This window comes from Miscanthus floridulus, chromosome 6 (genome assembly GCF_019320115.1).
Source record: "Miscanthus floridulus cultivar M001 chromosome 6, ASM1932011v1, whole genome shotgun sequence".
Lineage (NCBI taxonomy): Eukaryota > Viridiplantae > Streptophyta > Magnoliopsida > Poales > Poaceae > Miscanthus > Miscanthus floridulus.
Genome location: NC_089585.1, coordinates 82,579,844 through 82,603,269, shown reverse-complemented (window position 1 = coordinate 82,603,269; position 23,426 = coordinate 82,579,844). Strand labels below are relative to the sequence as shown.

Below are 23,426 nucleotides of genomic sequence, written 5' to 3'. Positions count from 1 at the left end.
TCTTGGCCTCCTCCTTCTTGACTTGCTTGACGAGAGAGGAGTGAGCTTTGCCAAGCTTCTCATGGGCTTCCATTAGCCTCTCATGAGTGGCATTGAGCTCATCAAGAGATTGCTCAAGAAATTTGACTTTCTTGTTCAATTCTTTACACTCCTTTCTCTTCATCTCAAAGCAAGTGTGCACTTGCTCACACATGTCCATGAGCTCCTCCTTGGAGTACTCTTCGTCATCATCATCACTCCTACAAGCATCACTTTCATATTCATCATCATCACTCACATCATATTTTATCTTAGTAGGCTTTGCCATGAGGCATGTCGATGGAGTGTCGAAGATGGAGGGCTTGTTGTTGATGGCGATGCTTGCTAGTGCTTTCTTGATAGATTTCTTGTCATCATCACTAGAGTCATCACTATTCGAAGAGCCATCACTATCCCAAGTGACCACATAGCCTCCACCCTTCTTTTTCTTTTGGAAGGTCATTCTCTTCTCCTTCTTCTCTTTATAATCCTTCTTGTGCTTCTTCTTCTCATCCTCATCATTATCACTATTGTAGGGACAATTTGCTACCACGTGATTGGGGCTCTTGCAATTGTAGCATCTTCTCACATATTCTTTGCTTTTGGTGTGATCTCTTCTCTTTCTTGCACCATAGCCCTTCTTCTTCATGAATTTTCCCATCTTGCGTACAAAGAGGGCCATAGCTTCACCATCAATATCACTAAGATCATCATCACCACTTGATTCTTTCTTGGACTTGCCCTTATTCTTGGATGATGATGAGCTAGCCTTGAATGCTATACTCTTCTTCTTCTTTTCTTCTTCTTCCTTCTTGTCATCCTTGTCATCCCCCTCCCTTTCCACACGGTATGTCTCTTGGGTCATGATATCACCTAATACTTGGTTAGGGGTAATCTCCTTCAATCCTCCTCTTATGATAAGCAATCTCAACATCTCAAATCTTGGAGGTAAGCACATCAAGAACCGATAAGAGACATCATCATCCTTGATCTTCTCTCCTAAGGCCTTCAAGTCATTTACAATCACTTGCAACCGATGGAACATTTTTGGAATGCTCTCATCTTCCTTCATCTTGAAGCTTGTCAACTTATCCTTGAGAATGTACAACTTAGCACTCTTCACCGCCGGTGTGCCCTCATATGTTTCCTCGAATATCCTCCACACCTCATTTGCTCTTTCACAATCCTTGATTTGCTCAAACACCTTGGAATTAATGGCATTATATATGGTGTTGAGAGCTATTATATTGCATTGCTTGTTGGTCTTGTCTTGATTGGTGGGGTCATCAGGATCAATGATAGCATAGTCATTCTCGGTCACCTCCCATACTTGATCATTGATTGAACCAAGATACATCCTCATCTTTCTCTTCCAATAATCATAGCATATGCCATCAAAGAACAGAGGTTTGCCCCCCACATGGTTGAACACAATTTGAGCCATAATTTGACACCGAGGTTGTTAAGCCTTCAATCAAATAGTGACCATGGCTCCAATACCACTTGAAAGGTCCTAACATGGCTACAGGGGGGTGAATAGCCTATTTAAAAATCTATAAATCAACTAGAGCAATTTAATTAGTATGACAAATAGCAAAATGCAAATTTGCTCTAGCTCTACAAGGGTTGCAAGCCACCTATCTAACAATTCTAGTTGCAATGATTACTAGGCACACAACTTGTAATGTTACTACTAACTAAGAGCTCTCAATCTTGCTGCTCTAAAGAGCTCCACTAGATGAACTTAAAATAACAAAGCAAGCTCTCAATTCTAATTACTCTAAAGAGCTTACCACAACTAGTTTGCAAGAATATAAATGAGTAGGGTGATTATACCGCCGTGTAGAGGAGTGAACCAATTACAAGATGAATACTAAATCAATCACCGGGAGAATACCAAAGGGCAAGAGACAACCAATTTTTCTCCCAAGGTTCACGTGCTTGCCGGCACACTAGTCCCCATTGTGTCGACCAACACTTGGTGGTTCGGCGGCTAAGAAGTGTTGCATGAACCTTGTCCACACGATTGGACACCACAAGAACCTACCCACAAGTGAGGTAACTCAATGACATGAGTAATCCACTAGAGTTACATTTTGGCTCTCCATCGAGGAAGGCACAAGACCCCTCACAATCACCACAATCGGAGCCGGAGACAATCACCAACCTCCACTCAATGATCCTCGTAGCTCCAAGCCATCTAGGTGGCGGCAACCACCAAGAGTAGCAAGTGAATCCCACAGCAAAACACGAATGCCAAGTGCCACTAGATGCAATCACTCAAGCAATGCACTTAGATTCTCTCCCAATCTCACAATAATGATGAAACAATGATGGAGATGAGTGGGAGGGCTTTGGCTAAGTTCACAAGGTTGCTATGTTAATGCAAATGGCCAAGAGAGTGAGCTTGAGCCAGCCATGGGGCTTAAATAGAAGCCCCCATGAAATAGAGCTATTGTACCCCTTCACTGGGCACAACACGGGGTGACCGGATGCTCCGGTCATATCGATCGGACGCTGGACCTTAGCGTCCGGTCATGCGATGCGTGCCATGTGTCTCTTCTCTTCAAATGTTGATCATCCGATCTCAATGGTCAAGAGATGACTAGACGCGTGAAAGGTCCTAATGGCTAGAGGGGGGGGGGTGAATAGCCTAATAAAAATTTCTACAACAACACTTAACAAAATAGTTAGACAATTATGAGGCGAAGCAAGTGTTGCGCTAGCCTACTCAAAATGCAAGCCACCTACCATAATTCTAGTTTAGATAGTGTCGATTCGCACAAGAGGTATGACACTACCCTATGTTAGTGTGCTCTCAAAGGCTAATTAAAGAGCCACACCAACCAAGCAAGCAAGCTCTCATAATTAGTTACACTAAAGAGCTTGTCAACTAGTTTGCGATAATGTAAAGAGAGTGATTAAGATAGTTATACCGCCATGTAGAGGAGTGAACCAATCAATCATAAAGATGAATAACAATAAAGACCAATCACCTCGAAATCAAATAGATGAACACAATGATTTTTACTGAGGTTCACTTGCTTGTCGGTAAGCTACTCCTCGTTGTGGCGATTCACTCACTTGGAGGTTCACACGCTAATTGGCTTTACACGCCAAACCCTCAATAGGGTGCCGCACAACCAACACAAGATGAGGATCACACAAGCCACGAGCAATTTACTAGAGTACCTTTTGGCGCTCCACCGGGGAAAGGTCAAGAACCCCTCACAATCACCACGATCGGAGCCAGAGACAATCACCACCCTCTGCTCAACGATCCTCGCTGCTCCAAGCCGTCTAGGTGGCAGAAACCACCAAGAGTAACAAGTGAAATCTACAGCGAAACACGAACACCAAGTGCCTCTAGATGCAATCACTCAAGCAATGCACTTGGATCACTCCCAATCTCACTATGATGATGAATCAATGATGGAGATGAGTGGGAGGACTTTGGCTAGGCTCACAAGGTTGCTATGTCAATGAAAATAGCCAAAGATATGAGCCACAACCGGCCATGGGGCTTAAATAGAAGCCCCCATGAAATAGAGCCGTTGTACCCATTCACTGGGCACACTACGCTCTGACCGGACGCTCCGGTCCAACTGACCGGACCCTAGACTCAGCGTCCGGTCCACTGATGGACGCCATGTGTCACCAGCTTCAAACACTGTTCGTCAGTTTTCAACGGCTATGAAGCTAACCGGATGCTCCGACAAAACTGATCGGACGCTAGAGCCTCAGCGTCCGGTCGAGTACAGTAAGGGTCAAAAACTAGTTTTCCTCGACTGGACGCGTCCGGTCCACCTCGACCAAACATAGCCTAGCATCCGGTGGTAAACCCTAGCCTCTGTACCACCAGTCAACATGACTGGACACAGGTAGTCAACGTCAGGTGCTTTTGGATCCAGCGTCCGGTCACTTGACCGACGCTGGCATCTCCTCTGTTTTTACTTCTAACTTCTTCACCCTTGCTCCACTGTGCCAACTACCAAGTGTATTACCTTGTGCACATGTGTTAGCATATTTTCACAAATATTATCAAGGGTGTTAGCATTTTACTAGATCCTAAATGCACATGCAATGAGTTAGAGCATCTAGTGGCACTTTGATAACCATATTCCGATACGAGTTTCACTCCTCTTAATAGTACGGCTATCAAACCTAAATGTGATCACACCCTCTAAGTGTCTTGATCACAAAAACAAAATAGCTCCTTTAGTTTATACCTTTGCCTTGAGCTTTTTGTTTTTCTCTTTCTTCTTTTTAAGTTTAAGCTCTTGATCATCGCCATGCCATCACCATTGTCGTGCTATGATCTTCATAAGCTTCTCTACTTGAAGTGTGCTACCTATCTCATGATCACTTGATAAACTAGGTTAGCACATAGGGTTTCATCAATTCACTAAAACTAAACTAGAGCTTTCAACGTGTCAGTTAGAAAGTGACTAGACGTAGGACCCCAGCGTCCGGTCATTTCTAGTAAGATTCCAAACACACGAAATCACGACCGGACGCATCCAGTCATGCTCGACTAGACTCACCCAGCGTCTGGTCACTCAATGTCTCCTCTGTGCGCCACCACGTCAGCGTACGTCAGCATTGACCAGACGCACCCTGCCAGCGTCCAGTCACTCTTCGCGCCAGTGTCCGGTCACAAGACCGAGACATGTGCATACTGCTGCTACTGACCGGACATAGGACCCCAGTGTCCGGTCACTGCACCACCAGCATCCGGTCACTCTGTGAACCCCTATCTTTTCTGTATAGGGCGCCGGTGGCACAATCGGACTATTCGCACTCTACAGGTGGACACTCCACCAGTGAAGTTTCCAACCCTTGCTCAAATGTGCCAACCACTAAGTGTATCACCTCGTGCACATGTGTTAGCATATTTTCACAAAATACTTTTAAGGGTGTTAGCACTCCACTAGATCCTAAATGCATATGCAGTGAGTTAGAGCATCTAGTGGCACTTTGATAACCGCATTTCAATACGAGTTTTACCCCTCTTAACAGTATGGCTATCTAACCTAAATGTAATCACACTCGCTAAATGTCTTGGTCACTAAAACAAAATGGCTCCTACTATTTATACCTTTGTCTTGAGCCTTTTGTTTCTCTCTTTCTTCTTTTCCAAGTTCAAGCATTTGATCATCACCATGCCATCACCATCATCATGATCTTCGCCATTGCTTCATCACTTGAAGTAGTGCTACCTATCTCATAATTACTTTGATAAACTAGGTTAGCACTTAGGGTTTCATCAATTAACCAAAACCAAACTGGAGCTTTCACCGTGACTACAAGCTGATGAGCTTTAGGGTCCAAGAGATTCTTAGATTACAGGATTCACCCATCTAGATTTATGAGGTTTGCTATGGGTATACAGAGCCTCCTAGATGCCCTCACGGTGGTCTTGTGCCTCCTATAGATTTGGTCCGCTAGTGCTTCACAGAGCCATTCGACGAGGGGTCGAGCAGGACACCTAGGGATCTTACTCCTATAGCTAGGTTGCTAGATGCTATCATGAGGAGGACCCTACTTCAGAGGATAGGATATCACGAGGGCTTGACTCGCATTTAGTTATGGCTACTAAACACCCTGATGTAGCAGACTATCTTTGATGTTTGGGATGCCATTCTTTCAGAGATGGAGAATACCCTAGTAGAGGGATTTAGAGGACATAGATAGCTGTCTTATGCTCATTGGATTACATTTTTGATACATAGGGCAGTCACAGTGAGGCGTCTAGAGATGTTGGCAGAGTATTCTGGTGCAACCACTGAGTTCCCGACATATAACTTGACCTAGATGCTCCGTCATAGCAGGCCGAGGGCACCTAGCCAGCCAAGCCATCGCCTAGAGGTGCTAGAAACTGCAGCCTTGTAGGATGAGACTATCAAGAGCATTGCAGCTACAGAAGAGGAGTAGATAGATGCTCAGTAAGAGGGTATGGTCGAGAGCGACCCCAGCGATAGTACTGATGATGACTATTAGGACATCCCTCAGATGCCTACATGATGACATGACCATGAGGCCAGTAGCTACAGTTTAGCTCCACCTGCACCACAAATAGACCCCGCTCTACTTGCTATCCTTGAGCAGATGAGGCAGGATCAGGCTCGCTAGGCCTAGGAGACAGCAGTTGCTCTAGCACAGGTTCAGGCTAGATAGGACGAGTTCCAGCGTCAGCAGTAGGCCATGCAACAACAGTTACTTGGATTCATGCAGCATGTAGTTACTGCTATTGGGGCTCCACCACCACAGCCTTCACCCTAGATTAGCCAACCTACCACCACTTCTATGACTCCAGCTTTATAGCCTAGTGGGCTTCAGAGTCAGGGACAACCAGCAATATGGTTTCCTTCACCTACAGAGTAGGTGTCCTAGTAGTTTGCCTCACTAGTGCCAGCCCTGTAGTTCACACCTCTACAGACGGGCTTCACACTAGCTCAGACTTTCACACTGCTAGCGCTAGATACCATAGTTTTTAGGAGCCTTGGTGCTACCTTCAGTGACTTGACAGGGCAGCCTACTCCGCTCTATCTACATGTCCCTGGTCCTTCTATAGTTGCACCTATTACTAGGACTATAGAGCCGCTTGCCACAATTATACCTATAGAGTCACAGGCCACACCAGTCCCTGATCTGACCAAACCGCTTTAGCGTCGCTTCTAGCTACAGAGGGTCAGACTACTCAGAGCTCAGGATCAGATGATGATGGCACGCAGTTCTAACTCGCTCCTCGCACCTTAGCGCCTGACTCGTCCGCTGCAGCCCCATCGACCGACCCTTAGATTTTGGTATTTGATGCCAAAGGGGGAGAGGGATTGAGTATGTTAGACTTAGGGGGAGCAATACATTTAGGGAGAGTCTATCTATTTTATTTTACTTTTTATGTGTGATACACTATTATGCATTCATGTGTTTACTTTTATGCATCAAACTATATTTATGTGATAGTGATATCTACGTGATCGTGATATTTATGTGATATGTGACATGTGTGCTCTCTATTTTGAATTATCTATATGTCATATCACTTGTGTTATACTTATTTGCTTTGCTTTCGCATTTTACTCCGATGCAAATGAGCTTTATTACTTGTACTCATGCTTATTTCATATCTATTGAGTACATCATGTTGGCTTCGGTCATATAAGCTTGCCTAACTCCTTTGTTCCTATAGTCATAAGCTTATATGAACCAAGCATGTTGAAAACCTTATCTCTTTTACATACTCGAGGTTGTATTGTTATCAATCATCAAAAAGAGGAAGATTGAAAGCATCTAGGCCCCATGTTGGGGTTCGGTGATTAATGACAATATGAGATTACTGTGACTAACGTGTGTTTTACAGATGCAATTAAGTTAGGTCATGGTAATGGCAATTAATTGGGCAATCATGGTTGTCATGCCCCTACAGTGAAAAACATTTCGGTTTTCAAAGGATGGACGACAAGGTTAAGGATGGACTAGTTCTAAGTGTCGTTTGGTGTTGAAGAGACACTTAGAGTAGTTTAGGACTTTATTTTTCCTTTGGCCATACTATTAAGGGGGGTATGGACGGGTAGCTTGACCTAGATGAGTCTAGTGGGTTAGGTGTGGTGCACACTTATCAAATCTAGCACTATGTAGCTCCTAAAAAGCCCTTAGATCAATTAGAGCGAACTTCATTCACATATGATTGCGAGTTAGAAGTGAATGGAGGGTCAAATGTTGACTGGACGCTGGTTCCGGTGTGACCAGACGCTGGCGCAGAGTTCGGTCAGTTCATTTGATCAAGGTGAAGTCGTTTGGATGCGATCGAACGCTGAGAGGTGAGTGACCAGACGCTGGGTGCCAGAGTCCGGTGAACTCCACTAAGGTTCAAGAGAGGGAGAATCCTGATCGTACGCGTCCGGTCAGTGCTGATCGGACGCTGGTCAGGTTCCGGCTACTGACCGAATGCTGAGCAGTAAAGTGACCGAACGCTAGGTTCCAGAGTCCAGTCAACATCAGTAAGGTTTCAGAGGGTAGTTTTTGTGACCGAACACGTCCGGTCAGTGCTGACCGGACGCTGGCCAGTGTCCGGTCACAACTTAAACTGCACATAGGTGGATGAACTGACTGGACCGTCCGATCACCTTGACCGGAGCGTTCGATCATCCCGCTGAGGCACATAATTGTTCGTTTTTTATGAGGGGTTATAAATAGTTCCTCCATTCACTTAAGGGATTACTTTTGCCCATACCAACAGCTGAGAAACACCCTTGAGAGTGTCAAGAAGAGCAATGTCCTAGTGAGGTGATTGAGATTTGGGAATTCAAGTGAGAGGCCTCATTAGTGAAACCAAGAGTAGCAAATTATGCATCCACCCTTCTCATTAGGCTTATCGTGGTTAAGTGAGAGTTTGTGCTGGTTACTCTTGGTGATCGCCATCACCTAGACGGCTTGGTGGTGATTGAGAGCTTGGTGATCATCCGGCGGAGCTTGTGGATGACCCAACTCAAGTTGTGAGCGGTTGTAGGTGATTTACCACGACGGAGTGTCGAAGAATCAACCCATAGAGAACACTTGATCCTTGTGCGGATTAAGGGGGAGCTACACCCTTACTTAGGTGCTTCAACGAGGACTAGTGAGGAGTGACGACTCTCCGATACCTCGGCAAAACATCTCCGCATTCCTCATTCTCTCTTTATTTTGAGTATCTATTTTGAGCAATTCAATTCTTGTCTTTACGTTCATAGAATTGTCATGCCAGAGTAGGATTGGAACATAAGTTGCTAAACTTTTATGCGGCAGAACAATAGAAACACTTTCTAGGCATAAGGGGTGAAGTGGGCTAACCGTAGAGTTTAATTATTACAAAGAATTTTAGAATTAGCCTAATTAATCTCTCCTCTTGGACATATTGATCCTTTCAGAGTCCAACAAAATATCCTTCCTCATTTAAGGTCCTTGATTTCGCCCAGACAATTTAAAATTACCGCGTTGGTATAGTCTTTGAACACAAATCATCTCATTATTATTAGAATATGATGCTAACTCCAAAAAAAAGACATATATTTGGTTTGCCCGAATTCATAGAAATTACTCCCTCTAGGTTGGTAAAAGAAGTTGTTTTAAACAGCGACACAGTCTTCAAAGCATAACTTTAACTTGTTATTTTTATAATTTTTTTTGAAAAGTGATATATGTATATTTTTATGAAAATATTTTTCAAGACTAGTCTATTCATGTGGTTTTCATATTTTGAGACTCAACAACTTAAAACTTATTTATGATTTAACCTAAATCTTGTCTAAAACGAATTCTTTTACCAACATGGAGAGAGTAGATGGTGCGCGTATTTATGTTTTGATTCGAAAAAAACACATGGATTGCAGGAAAGAAACGAAAGTTGTGGGTGTGTGATCTTGTCGATCTAATAATTTCTGCTTAGAGCAACACGACGGTGAGCACTTTCATCCCAGACATGGTTCACGATGGCCTCATTCGCTTTCCTGAAAAAATAAATCAAAATACTATTCCGACTAATTTATTGAGAGAGAAAAATACTATTTCAACTAAAAACAAGATGAAAAGTGAGAAGCCAAAAGAGGCGTTGACAGAGCGCGCCAAGTGGGCCCCGTTCGGTACAATCCAACGAGAAGCAGAAGCCGCAGCCAGATCCCGCATAAACCATCCGCTCTCCCCTCCTTCACGCGGCCGGCCTGACTCCCTTCTCATCCCTGCTCGCCGCGAAGCACAGCTCCGCCACCCCCGTCTGCCGTGGCTGGCGAAGATGATGTCCGGCGGTGGGTACTCCGCCCTCGACGACCCCAAGGCCTCCGGATCCGTCCCGGTATGCAACGGCCCTTTCTGCTAGTCTCCCTCCTCTCGCGCGTCACACAGCCGGCGTCACTATCTCTCTCTTGCCACGCCACGCAGGCGGCCACGGGGACAGATCCGCCGGCCATCAGGTTCGCCGACTCCAACCTCCAGACCTTCCCGCCGTCCGAGGCCAGGGGCAAGATCGCTGGCGCCTACCGCCCGCCCACCGACGCCGACGGTCAGATCTCGCGGCCTCACCTCCCGTGCTCTTCACGTTTCTCTTCGGATCCGACTCACTGACCTGGCGGCGGTGGCCTTTTTTGCGCAGACACCTTCTCGTCCAAGGGCGGAGGAGCCGGAAGCGGTGGCAGAGGCGGCAGTGCCGGGTCAGATGATGCCGCGCAGGGCGGCTGGTTCCGCATGTTCTCCGTGGCGGCGTACAAGCCCTACTTCGACGTTGACACTTCCGACGTTGTCGAGAGGATCTGGGAGTCCGTCTTCCCCTTCCGCGGCACGTTTACCGAGAAGACCTCCGAGAACCCTGACCTGTATGCTTTTCAATCAGTTCCCCTTGCAGAGAACGTAGCATAACTCAATTTTGCTGCATTACTGAAACGTGGCAGATGCGATAGATCATTGCGAGTTTTTGTTAATACTATTATTCATAGGTTAAATTGCACCTCGGTGTTGAATGTCACTCAATTTTGCTGCATTACTGAAACGTGGCAGATGCGATAGATCATTGCGAGTTTTTGTTAATACTATTATTCATAGGTTAAATTGCACCTCGGTGTTGAATGTGGACCTGTTTGCTTTGGCTGGAAGGTGTTGGTCATGTAGTTTATGCATTCACGCTGGTTCTGCGCACTGATAGCTGGATTGTTCCAAATGCTTAGTTTCTTTTTGAGCGGGATCTGTTGGTTTTTGGTCGAACTGATCCTTGGAACAATTATTGCTGTCTAGCATTGAAGATTGCTGATATGATTCTTTGAGTTTGTTTTAAGATTTTAAGATGGTTGCAATGTCAGAGCCCTTTCTACGTGAGTTTCTGCAGAGTTTATTTCAGCAAATAGCAAGTGTGAACTAGCTATTAGTATTTACACTTGCTATTGGGTTGAAATACAAATTTATGACATCCTTTTGAAGGCATTATGTTCATTTGCAATCAAATTGTTGTTTCTCTATGTTGTGTCTGGTCGCCTGTAGTGGATCTACATCAAAGTAGAATATGCCTGTGAAGTTGCATTGAATGCTTCTTTCTGAAAAGAACAATTCTACTATCAACCATTTCAATTTAGGACATATGAACGATAGTTTAATAACTTTGTAACTAACAATGGGATAATAGTACAGAGAACTTGGCGAATGTGAGTCACCTGGAAGATTTTATATTTGTCTGAATGATTAATTCTTTGTAATTTGCTACTGATCTGCTATGCCTTCTGTTTCATTTTTATATTCTGTAGGTATGGGCCATTTTGGACATGCACCACCCTGATTTTTGTTGCTGCATCTATTGCTACTTTTGTCACCTACCTTTCTCACAAATGGCACAAGAAGGAATGGAACTATGATATCAACTTGGTTACCTGGTCTGCTGGCTTATTCTATGGCTACGTGACGTTTGTTCCTCTTCTTTTATATGTTATTCTCAAGTACTTCTCAGCACCTGCTGGTCTGGTGCAACTGTGGTGCCTATACGGATACTCTCTGTTCATCTTCATTCCAGCATCGGTAAGGTTCTTACTAAAATGCACATATACTTAGGAATTACAATTCTTTTAGGTTACAATTGTGTGCCACTATGGCCTATTGTTAAAGTTGCTTGAGATTTGGCCTTTTCTATGGGAAATGTTCACTGGATTCTTACACCTGTAAAGCAATCAGCAAGCTTGAGTTTAAATAATTTGCAATGCTTTTGTATGAAAATGAAACCAATCAATTCCAAGGGTCATTACTACCACCATTTACCAATATTATTTGTTTGCTAGGTACCCTTTTACTACCTAATTGTAGTTACATGGTTTTACAACATGATGAATCTAGTGATACTGGTTTCATATGGACAAATACTTTTCTATGGATCATTGTCAAAATAAAAAAAATGTTTTACTGGCATGGACCCTAGGATGGCTGATATTTGCAATCAGAGGGACTATTTTTACTTCCATATAAGCTATATCTGTCATTTACTGATTCTCTGTTGACGAAATATTAGTATATTACCTGTTAAAATGATTTGGAGCATTTCTACACTGCTTTAGCATTAGAAGTTGACTGAAAGTTCTTTCTCCTTTTGCATGACAGCTCCTGTCTATTGTGCCAATAGAAATATTCAGATGGGTGATTGCTGGTGTTGCTGGTTTCATGTCTGCTACCTTCGTTGCTGTAAATCTCCGTGCGCACATTGTAAATTCTGGCGAGCGATGGTTCCTGATCGTTGCAGGGATATTCTTGTTGCAGTTGGGGCTTGCTGTTTTGCTGAAACTCTATTTCTTCACGATAACTGTATAGGGTTATTTACATCTATATGCTTGTACCAGTCAGGAATACACAATTTTCTATGTGGAATCGCTTCCATGTTGATTGAACATTGATGTAATTTTTCCAAGTATACATCTTTCTTACACGTAGAATTGAGGAGCCTCCGAAATTGAATTACAGCAGCCAAACAAGTACTGTGATCGATAGGTGTCAAGAGTCTGTTTTGCAGTCTATTCTGTGTTCCACTGCTTGAGGTGAATAATAAATCAGAATTCGCAGTCTATTCTGTGTTCAACTGCTTGAGGTGAATAATAAATCAGAATTCGCTGTGTTTTCCAGTCGTCTGAGGTTACATGGCACTATGCCACTATGGCAGTAACCATCTACTTTAGGGAGGTTACATGGCAGTAACCATCTACTTTAGGGCTTTAGGCTCGTTGCTGGCTGGTAACCTGAAATCTCGGTGAGTGCTGTTTTAGTAACGGAGTCAATTATATATGCGTTATCACAAAGATGAGGAAGGAACATAATTTATGAACGGAGAGTGGAGTGAATATTGGCATCGTGGTTTACATGGGAACGAGGAACATGAATGGTGTAATGGGAATTGCAGGTGCCTGGATGTTCGATGGGATAGGATTTCATTAGACGGTATCGAATGGCTTAGCAGATCGAAATGCGCTGCACTCCAACCATATCGCAGCAGTCCTTCCCCGTCTGTCTTGTCCCGCAACACACGCGTACCCTGCCCCTGTCTGTCTCGATCCGCCCCACGCCCGCTGCTCCTTCCACCTGACCCCCTCCTCTCTCTCTCTCTCCACGCGGGCGGGACCCAGGATGAGGATGAACACACCCCGTCCGCAGGACCCCAGGCGCGTAACACGCCCCATCCGCTAGCCCCAGGCTCGTTGTGCCCCTTTCCCCGGCACCCGAACCGTACCCCCATGACTCTCTGAACATACCTCTGAAACACAAAACACTGGCAACATGAAACACCTAAATGCAACATAAGTCTGAAGCAGATGAAACATTTAGAACATACATTTGCAATATGTGTATGAAACATATGCAACATCCAGATAAAACACTTGCAACTTGCAATATAAAGACACTTATTACAACATAAGACTGAAACAACTGAAACATTTTGAACATACTCTTGCAACATATGTGTGAAAACATATGTATGCAATATCCAAATAAATACACTTGCAACATACGTCTGAAAAAGCAGATTGAACATTTGGAACGGACGCTTACAACATATGTGTACAACTATTGCAATATGTGCAACATTACGATTTATTTTCGCAGCATCTATATGAAACACTTACAACATACCTTTGAAACATTTGAAGCAATTGAAACATACTCTTGCAACATGCGCTTTTAACGTAACATCTCATTGCTGCTCGGTAGAATGGAGGCTCGTCGGTGTGTGGTGTTCATCGGAGGCAGCGGCCCGGCAGTAGTGGCTGCATGTTGCGAAATGGAGGCATTGGCTGCACGAGCGGCGGGGAAGCCGCTGGCGCGCGATTTGGAGAGGGCAGCAGCACGCCGCGCCTGGCAGGGACGGCAGTAGCACGCAGCGTCTGGCAGGGACGGCAGCCGAACGCCGCGACTCGAAGGCGGCCGTGTGCCGTGCCTGGCAAGGCTAGCGCCCGAGCGATGCGCCTCGGAGGTGGCCGCGTGCTGTACCTCGGAGGGCCAGCGGTCGTGCGCTCAAAGGCGACAGCGAGCGGATAAGAATGGTATGAAGATGAACCAATGGATAGGAATAAGTGGATGGTCATTTTTTTATAGAAACGGAGCGTGGGTTGTTGGGTTGGTGTCGTGGCCCAGCCACCGTCACAAAAAAGTTCCTGGTACGTAGGTACGAGGAACGCGGTACATGGGATGTGGATCGACAATCCTAAGATCCTGGTTCGTAAGGGGTATACCTCTCGGCATGTTTGGTTCGAGGATGGGATCATGGTCTCTGGATAATTGGGACGATGTATGCGGAACGTAGCTATGAAACGAGGATGTGATCGTGGGTCCTATATCATCAATTGCTTTCAGTAAAAAATGAGCAATTGCATCACCAGTTTTCTCCACCCCAGAATAAACTTCTGCGTACAGGAAGCACGATCGAGTCTTTTTTTAGGGGAATGAGCCACTGCTATTTGACGCAATCACATTGAGCCATTGCTATTTCACACTGGGCCTCCAGCCCATTCACCTTAGGTGTCTGCTGGCTCATTCAGTCGTTGCCTCCGTGGAAACCAGCAACCGCTGCCGACCATGACCAGGACCACGACCACGACCACTGCACCAAGCCGCGGCCGCCGTCCGACGCTGTGCCGCCGTCGGATGAAGTCACTCATAAGCTTGTTCTCCGTGAGAATGGCGATTTAGATCTTTGTTTCTTTCTCTTTCTCTTGATGATCCGGTTTATTTTGGTTCTCGGCTCAGCCACGTTCTGTACCGCGTCGTCCCCGTTCCGTGATCTGGAACGAAAGTTCCAGGAACGGGAAACGCCGCTACCATCCACGTTTTCTGTGACTGTGGGCCCAGTAATAAAGCGTCTGGACGAACGGACGTTGGGTTTACAGCATTACCAACAGTGTAATAGAGCTTTGGGATAGTAAGGACAGTTTTTAAGAATCTGGGACCGAAATTGAAATAAAATTTAATTCTAATATATACATATAAATCGTACATTCGCTCTATACAAACGGGGACGCATCACCCCTTACCCTTCTTGTCGAAATAGCAGCTGACATCAGATTAGCTCGCATGTTGCCCAACGAATCAACAGTCTCTGACTACTTGCCCCCCGTTTTTTTATGCTGTGCATTCCCATGCTTTTTTATTTTTTTTATTATCAATCTTCTCTCCCTCCACGTCTGCTCGCGATTTAGCCACGTCGTCGTTGGATCCCTTAGCGCCATGTCCTTGGTCGGCGTGTTCCTGCCACCGTTCCCAAATGGCCCGCCGTAGCTTGGCCAGTCCGACCGCAGCATAGAACGTCGACCGCCTCGCCTCTCCCTGCTCCGCAACCGGTGCGGGAAGCGCCACCGGTGACGCCAACGCCGACGCCGACCCCGACGCGCCCCGCTTGCCACTTTGTTGCTTGCCCTTCTTACGGGCCACCGACGGCGGCGACGATGGCCCCTCCCAATCGTCGTCCTCCTCCTTCTCCTCGCTCTTGACGCGTCGTCTCCTGTTCTCGTGGTGCAGCAGGAGAAGGCCGAGGGCGCCGTCCGCATCCAAGTGGTGGCATACCCGCTGGACGACCGTAACCTTCTTGCCGTCCTCGTCTTTGGTCGTTACCGTGACCACCTTGCCCTCGGCGTCGAGCTGAGGCTGGAACGGCAGCTGGCGCGACCGGAACGCCCACAGCTCCACCTCCACGTCGCGCGTCCAGACCTTGTGCCTCTGGGAGTCCAGGTTCATGCCGTTCCGGATGAGGAAGTGCTTCCACTCGGAGATGAACCGGTAGCCGTTGTTGGAGTCGAGGAACTTGCAGGTGAGCGCGTACGGGACGCCGTCCCGGTCCAGGGCCGTGACCGCCAGCCCGGCGTGCTTCTTGTTCACTCGCTCCAGCTCGGCGGGCGAGAAGCACCGGGTGATGGGGCAGTCCTCCGTCCCGCTCCCGCGCTTGCACGACACCAGCAGCCGGTTCTGGTTCTCGTCTACGTCGCTCTTGTGGAGGGTCTTGCTGTGCACCAGCCACGGCCGCGTGGCGCCCAGCTCCGCGAGGCGCCGCTTCAGCGCCGAGCTCAGGGCGGGGGACCTGTGCAACGGCAACGGCACGTCGTCGTCCGCCTCGGCGGCGGCGGCGGCGGCATGACGGTGTTCATCGCGCAACTGCTGGGGGAGGGGGACGAAGCTACGGATCCCATCGTGCATCAGCTTCTTCACCGGCGGCTGCGGCGTAACCGTAACCAGGCTGCGGCTGCTCCCTTCCCTGGCTAGCCACTTTCCCTTGCTCAACCGCTTTTTCTCTTCGTCGGACTCGGACAAGTCGTTGCCTTCCGCTGCGGGCTCCGGCGAAGCTGCTGCTGGCGCTGGGAGATCCGCTGCGGCTTCCCGTGAAGCTATAGCTGGCGCTGGCACGGAGCGCCGTTGACGCGGAACTGGAGCCTCCAAGGCTCCGGTGGTGTCCTTGGTCTCGGCACCAACGACACTGTTATCGGCCATCCGTTTCTTCTTAGACGGCGACGGGTCGTCGGCGGAGATTCTGCCACGGCTATAGTTGGATGCCCTCTGCTTTAGCGGCCACAGCGACGTCTCAATACTGTGGCCGTGGCCTCCAGGCTCCCGATCTGCAGCGTCCATCGGGATCGTGTTGGGGCAATAATAAATCTTGCTCATCGACGTCTACTCCTCTCCTGTTTTTTTATATCAAAACCTGAACAGAAATCCTAAGAGCCGGATCAGAACCAGAGTCCTTCTCGAATACATCTTCAGCAAATCTAGGGGCGGTGTCGAGAGGACGCACGTATAAGGATGGCAACGGGATGTATCTGTCCGATATCGCCGGAACGTTCTCTTCCCCGCTACGGAGAATCCATCCCGTTTCCGTCCCGTTAACTGTCTCGGATATAGATTCTTGCCCATTCCCGTATCCGTCGGGCATCGGTCGGGTAACAGATACCCGACGGGTACTGCATACCCGATAAACAAGGACACTTGGGGTCGCAGCTTTGCAATCGGAGACGTTTCTTCTTCGCCCGGGTATGAGTGTCGGAGTCTCGAAGATGCCGAGGAGAAGGAGCGAGGTTGCGAGGAGGACGAGCAAAGGTGTCAGAGAGACTGAACTGAGGAAGCGGGGAGCACGAGCGCTCGTGAGGCAGGCGTGCTTGTGCTGCTGACGGAGATGGTGAGGAAAAATTAAACTAGTGTTCCTAGAACACACAAACTATATATATAATTGTTCATATTTGGACCAAAATACCTATGTCGAGCTTCTTTGGGCCTAATACTCGTATCACAGCTCAAATAGTCGGGTTCCCCAACGGGTAATGGGGATGGATAAACAGGGAACGTTTTCATACCCGCTATACCCGTCGAGGATGGATTCTTACCCATTTAGATACACATAGATAAAAATATAATTTCATCCCCGTTTTCTAATAAATCAAATACCCGTCGGGTATCTCAACCCGTTGCCATCTTTACACACGCAGTAGGCGCGGGGCCGAACCAGTCACGGTGATGGAGGCTCAGGGAACGGATCTAAGGCGGCAACGAGATAGGGGGACCCACCACTGAGGTTTGGCTTGTGAGTTGTGACCGGACGTCCGGACCAGATTTCACAGTAGCGTATTTTTTTTACAGCCATTCTTCTTCACTAGCCTATATGGAGATTCAACTCAACTTTGTTTATGTTCAAATTTATAAGCAAATTGTCATACTTCCTTCCTGATGTTTTGATTTTTTAGATACAATATAGTACATATCTAAGTACATAACAAAAATTTATGTATTAAAAATACATTCCATAATTAATCTAATAGAATTTATTTTATTTATTCACAAAAAATAGTATTTATTTTATATCCTAAATTTTAGTACCTTTTTAATAACTTTGGTCAGAGTGCATTCTTTTTGGACTAAGAAAGTAATTTAGAACGGAGAGATTACCAACTTACGTAGTCGAGATAAAATTGAATCATACTATCTTCGAAAAAAATGCTTGATCATTTAATTTTGTTATTATTAATTTTAAGAATCTGTGCACGATCTATAGATAATCAGCCTGTTCGGTTGGCTGGTTCGTATCGTTGCTGGTTCGTGAAGAAATACTGCTAGCTGGTTTGTGTGAGAGAAAAACACTGTTCTGACTAAATATTTATAATTATTTACGACAAGCCACAGCCAAACGAACAGGTTGAATAGGTCTCCAACCTCCCCATTGCATTGCTCGAAAGCCCACACACGTGACATCTTCGCATTCAAACTATCGAAGTACACTGTTTTAATTTAATTATTAATAAAACTAAGGTAAAGTTATTTCTATTCTAAACCCCAAAAATATGGAAACTAAGATATGGGAGCTAACTTCGGAGCATGTCTTATCGAAGAAAATTTAGGTACACGTGATAAAAAAATGGTAATAAAGATATCTATACCTATACTCATATGTGTTACGATAACTCACGTCTAGCGATGATAAATATAGAGTTAGATTCAAATACGTATTGAGTTACGCCCTATGTATATGTGACCCGGATTCATGACCCACGTTCATACAAGTTAGAAAAACTTGTGTTTAGCAATGATATAGAGATCCATTTCTAAATGTATTAGATTCCGTTGCAACGCACGAACACTTTGCTAGTGTGTACAAAAGCCCAATTAATTACTAGATATAAGGGCATAATTGTCAACATTGTCTTTAATAGGACACATTTATAATTATGAACCCCAACGAGGGAATATAATAAGAAACCACCTTCCTCCTCTCCTATAAAAAATGGGGCAAGGGCATGGCGAAGGAATGCATGGCCCCTCTTTTATTTGTTCTATTCTCACATTCGTTGGCCCCTCATTCAGTTGCTCCTTTCACACTTTTCTCTCCTCCTCTCTTTGTTCGGTCCTAGACCAACATGTACTAAAGAAGACCATAAAATAATAGAGATACTATGTGTTACCGTGGGAATTGCGGATTAGTGGATACGCGGTATGATGACGTGGATAAGAAAATGCTTATTTGTCTTGCTGATGTGGACAATAAAATGCTTATTTGTTTTGCTGACGTGGATAACAAAATGCTTATTTGTCTTGCTGACGTAGATATTGCAATTGCATGTGCTAGTGGATTTTATTTGAATTGGGTTTAATTTCAAGTTTGATGACTTATTTTAGGCGAATCTTTTATATATCGAGGTGGTACATGATTACGGCCCCGTTCGCTTCGCTGAAAAAACAAGCTAAAACACTGTTCCAGCTGATTTGTTGTAAGAGAAAAATACTGTTCTGGTTAAAAAGACAAGCCGAAAAGTATGAATTATAAAATAAGCGAACATGGCCTACATGGTTTCTGTGTTTACTACTTCTCGTAATCTATCTCTACTCTCCATGATCTACCTGCACACAGAGATTTCCAACCGATTTTAGAATTTAGACCCGGCTTGTAGTCGAACAAGATTGCATATGTATCCGGACTGGACTCTCGGATCCTTCGATCTTCCAGAGGCAACCGAGCGAGGGTGGGACGATTCCAAATGCTGCCTTCCGCTGCGGGCTCCGGCGAAGCTGCTGCTGGCGCTGGGAGTTCCGCTGCGGGTTCCCGTGAAGCTAGAGATGGCACGGGGCGCTGTTGGCGTGGAACTGGAGCCTCCGAGGCTCTGGCTGTGTCCTTCGTCTCGGCAAGGGCACTGGCGCCGTCCACCCGTTTCTTCTTGTGCGAAGACGGTTCTCCCAGGACCACTGTTGTAGTTCGATGCCCTCTTCTTCAGCGGCAACAACGACGTGTCAATACCGTGGCCTCCTGGCTCCTGATCTGCACCGTCCATCGGGATCGGGTCGGAGAAATCTTGGATCTGTCAGATCGCGAATTGGGTTTCGACGAGTTTGATGGTTTATTTCAGGCGAATCTTGTATCGACGTGGTACATGGCTACATGGGTGTCCGTGTTAACCATGACTCGTAATCTATCTGTACTGTCCATAATCTACCTGCACACGGAGATAGATTTCTAACTGATTTTAGACCCGGCTCCTGCGAGGATTCCAAATGTTTTTTTTTCCAGAGGATTCCAAATGTTGTCACAACAATTCAACGGTGGATGAGAGGATTGAGCATCTACTAGTGTCTTGCATCTCTAGGACAGGTTTGGTTTGGCGCTCTGAGAGTCGGATCGGTATGCAGACTCACTCCATCCCGGACACATGGGCCCGGACATTATGTAAACAAACAATATCGTTTCATTCTCAACCCAACAATTCATTTATAATCAATAACATGGAATATTTCAAAAGCATTGCAGAGATGTAATAAGGATCAAACTCATGAAACAAACTTCAAGAGTTGGCCCTCAATACTACACCCATACATGCACCAGTGCTCAAATAAAAGAAGACTGACTGGACGACAACGACCTAAACCTCATTTACTTGCCTAATGACAAGCTAGCTAAGTTGCTAATTGAAATTACTGAAAACGACACGACAAACCAACTACAACAATTCTTGCACGAACTAGTACCAAGGGAACTTGAGGCCACCAAGATTGCCTCCTGCATGACCACCACCAGAGCTTTCTCCAGCAGAAAAGGACTTCGGCATCACCCCGTCAAAGCCGCCGTCACTTTGTTGAGGGCTAGACAAACCAAATCTCTCATTGTGTCCACCGCCAACCTGGGTGCCTCCAGTCTTATCGATGTTTCCAAACTCAACATTTAGTTCAGGTGATGATAAGTTGCTATAGAACAGTTGATGAGAATGGATGGAAGTTGAGCCAACATTTGCATAGTGTTGAGGTGGCTGCACAGTGTTGTAACTGAAAGGAAGCTGTTGGGACGACGACCCTAGATGCAGCGGGGATGAAATTTGCGGGGACAACGATAGAGGAGATGAATCATCTGATGGTGGAGTTGTTTGCAACGATGATGGCTGGGGTGTCGTCGATGAAGACAGTATAGGTGATAATGAGAATGGGTGTGAGCTGTTACCATTGGTGTCTATCCCACGGATGTGATAGCTGTAAGGGTTGTGGGCTGCTTCCATAGGTGCTGGTGGCGTCTTGGGTGCTTGGAATTGCACACTGGAAGTGGAAGGAGTATGTGGTGCCAGAGGGTAGTAATGTTGCAGTGGATTTTGTGGTACCTGCGGTGATGGAAGGATCACCGAGTTTGGAAGCGAGGAGCCTGACCTTGCTAGCACTGATGCAGATGTGGACGACCATGGATGTTGTTGGAAGTAAGCTTGGAAGGGAGTCCATGGATACTTTGGTGGTGTCGCAACTTGTGGAGGAGGCATGGAACGCCACCAAGTGGGCTGCAGCAATGATGGATCTCTAAGACGATCACCGGCTTCTACTTTGTCCTCATGGAGCAAGGTAGGCAAGCGATCATTGATCTCTTGCTTTACTCGTGAGAGCTCACGATACATGTCAAAGAGCTCAGTGGCATCAAGATCCTCTATGTTACCATAAACATACTTGGCCATCTTTGAGGCCTCCTGGATCTTCTCGTTGGTCCGCGCCATGCTCTCCTTCTTCCTCTTATCCTCCATGGTCTTGTCTTTCTCCAGTTGGAACACCTCATTCTGCAAGTTGGTAATTGAAGCCTTCTCTGCTTCACTGGTATCAAGATCAGTTGGTGCACTCCCTAAAAGGAAAGCATCAAGTATGGGGCTAGCCTCTGGGGTGCCGAAAGAGGAAAACTTCCCATGTTCGGACTCCAACACCACCGCAACCCTTGCGCCGGTGAGGGTGGAGAGATCAGATGCCGCCTTGAAAAGCCCAGAGCGCCTCTTGAAGAATGTGAGACTCCGGTCCCTACCATCCTCAATGAATCTCACTCCTGACCTCCTATCCCTCCTCGGCATCATGGAATGGAGAACTCGAAACTACTACAACCAATATGTGAGCAAGATAAGGAATGTTTTCTTGTGAGAGCAGATGTGTTTTGGTGAGAACGAAGGCCCCCACCCCTACCCCTTATATAGAAGGAATTTAGGTACAAAAGAAAAGAAATCTCATGAGATTTGAAGGCGTGAAAAACATATTTTGTGTAACTTCTTACCACAAGTCACTGAGCAGTGGGTCATTCTTTTGTGCGTCCAAACTGGGCCCAGTTGTCAATAACCACTAGAAAGCTTGCAAATAAAATTCTGTGTAACAAAAGAAAATTCTTTTTAATTGAGCTGGACTATGCATATCTATTTGCCAATGATTAGTCGAATATTTATTATTTTTGGAAACAGATAGTGTATTTATTGGCATCCTTAAACTACCACATTACCATTTAAGCAAGTCTTGATTAGCAGCCATTTTTAGTCTCCATCTATAAAATATTTCAATATGCCTTGCCCTTTCACGTTGGTCAATACATATCTTAGTATGCATTGATCATTAGTTAATATATCCTTGGAGTCCAATATTTCAAATTCATTTCTTGCTAAAACTATATCTCAATCATTGGATTGACGTGATCTGTCAAACTGCTAGTCGGATGAATAACAACATACTTAAAATACCAATTTGGGGATAGCTGAGAGTTATGTTTTTTTTTAAAAAAAATGTGAGTTGATTGCTTACTGTATAAGGACTTGTTTGATTTAACTTTTTATTGGCTTCTGCCAGCCAGAAGTTGACACAATCAGCACGACAGTTGAGCTGGCTTTTCAAAAGTTGGAAAGCCGGTTTTTACTGAGAAACTAAAAATTTATTACAAAAGTCAATAACAAAAGGCCAAACAACCCAAAACCAGAAGACATAAAGTCAGCTTTTGAGCCAAAAGCCCAAAAGTTACAACTCAAAAAGTAGTCCCTAAATGTGTTAACATGAGAAACACACAATGTTTCTACCACCAGTGTGTAGTCGATCACAACATTTCACATAAAAGGATTCCAGTTTTACTGAATTTATATTGAAATTGATAGTGTCGTTATAATTATAGTTACAGTATAGTTGAGTTCTTTTGCCATCCCACTAGGTTGATTGGCTCCATTCACGATTAAGATATTTCATCAAGTCATGATGCTATCACGACAACAAACTAACAATTTTGAGGAGTTGATGGACTGCCGCAAACTATCTAATCTCTTTCTCAGATCCCCTTTGTCACCCCTAAAAACCATAAGGGAACTGTGTATTTATGTCATATTTCTCCTACACCTCTACCTTCTCTTGTCGCCATAGAAATAACTTAATGACTGTTTTGGGAGCTCAAGCTTCACGGCTCTTGTAGATTTAGAGTTTGTAGCCTAAAATAAATTATTACATCAAAATGCTCTCAATGGACCAATTTTAGTTTTAACTCCACAAATTTTGAAGATGATGATTTTATAAATAAGCCCCTATAGCACCAATGAGGAGCTAATATCACCTTGTGGAGTTTGAGCCACCCAATCCATCTATTTTTTTTACCTCAACATTGACGTTAATCTCCAATGCATATATATAGTGGAAGA

At 45.4% G+C, this 23,426-nt stretch overlaps 3 protein-coding genes across 3 annotated transcripts; 1 reads left to right on the top strand and 2 right to left on the bottom strand.

The window, feature by feature from the left end:
- The first annotated feature begins 9,669 nt into the window (after positions 1-9,669).
- LOC136458486 (uncharacterized) lies at positions 9,670-12,581 on the top strand. The gene is made up of 5 exons (XM_066458428.1): positions 9,670-9,847; positions 9,934-10,054; positions 10,145-10,364; positions 11,283-11,550; positions 12,124-12,581. Exons 1-5 carry the CDS (start codon positions 9,788-9,790, stop codon positions 12,328-12,330), a joined length of 876 nt encoding a protein of 291 aa, XP_066314525.1. The 5' UTR covers positions 9,670-9,787; the 3' UTR covers positions 12,331-12,581.
- A 2,470-nt stretch (positions 12,582-15,051) lies between these two features.
- LOC136460760 (uncharacterized) lies at positions 15,052-16,623 on the bottom strand. Its single transcript, XM_066460340.1, has one exon. It carries the CDS (start codon positions 16,621-16,623, stop codon positions 15,127-15,129), a length of 1,497 nt encoding a protein of 498 aa, XP_066316437.1. The 3' UTR covers positions 15,052-15,126.
- A 3,866-nt stretch (positions 16,624-20,489) lies between these two features.
- On the bottom strand, positions 20,490-21,842 carry LOC136460759 (transcription factor RLM1-like). Its single transcript, XM_066460339.1, has one exon. It carries the CDS (start codon positions 21,840-21,842, stop codon positions 20,490-20,492), a length of 1,353 nt encoding a protein of 450 aa, XP_066316436.1.
- Between the last annotated feature and the right edge of the window lie 1,584 nt (positions 21,843-23,426).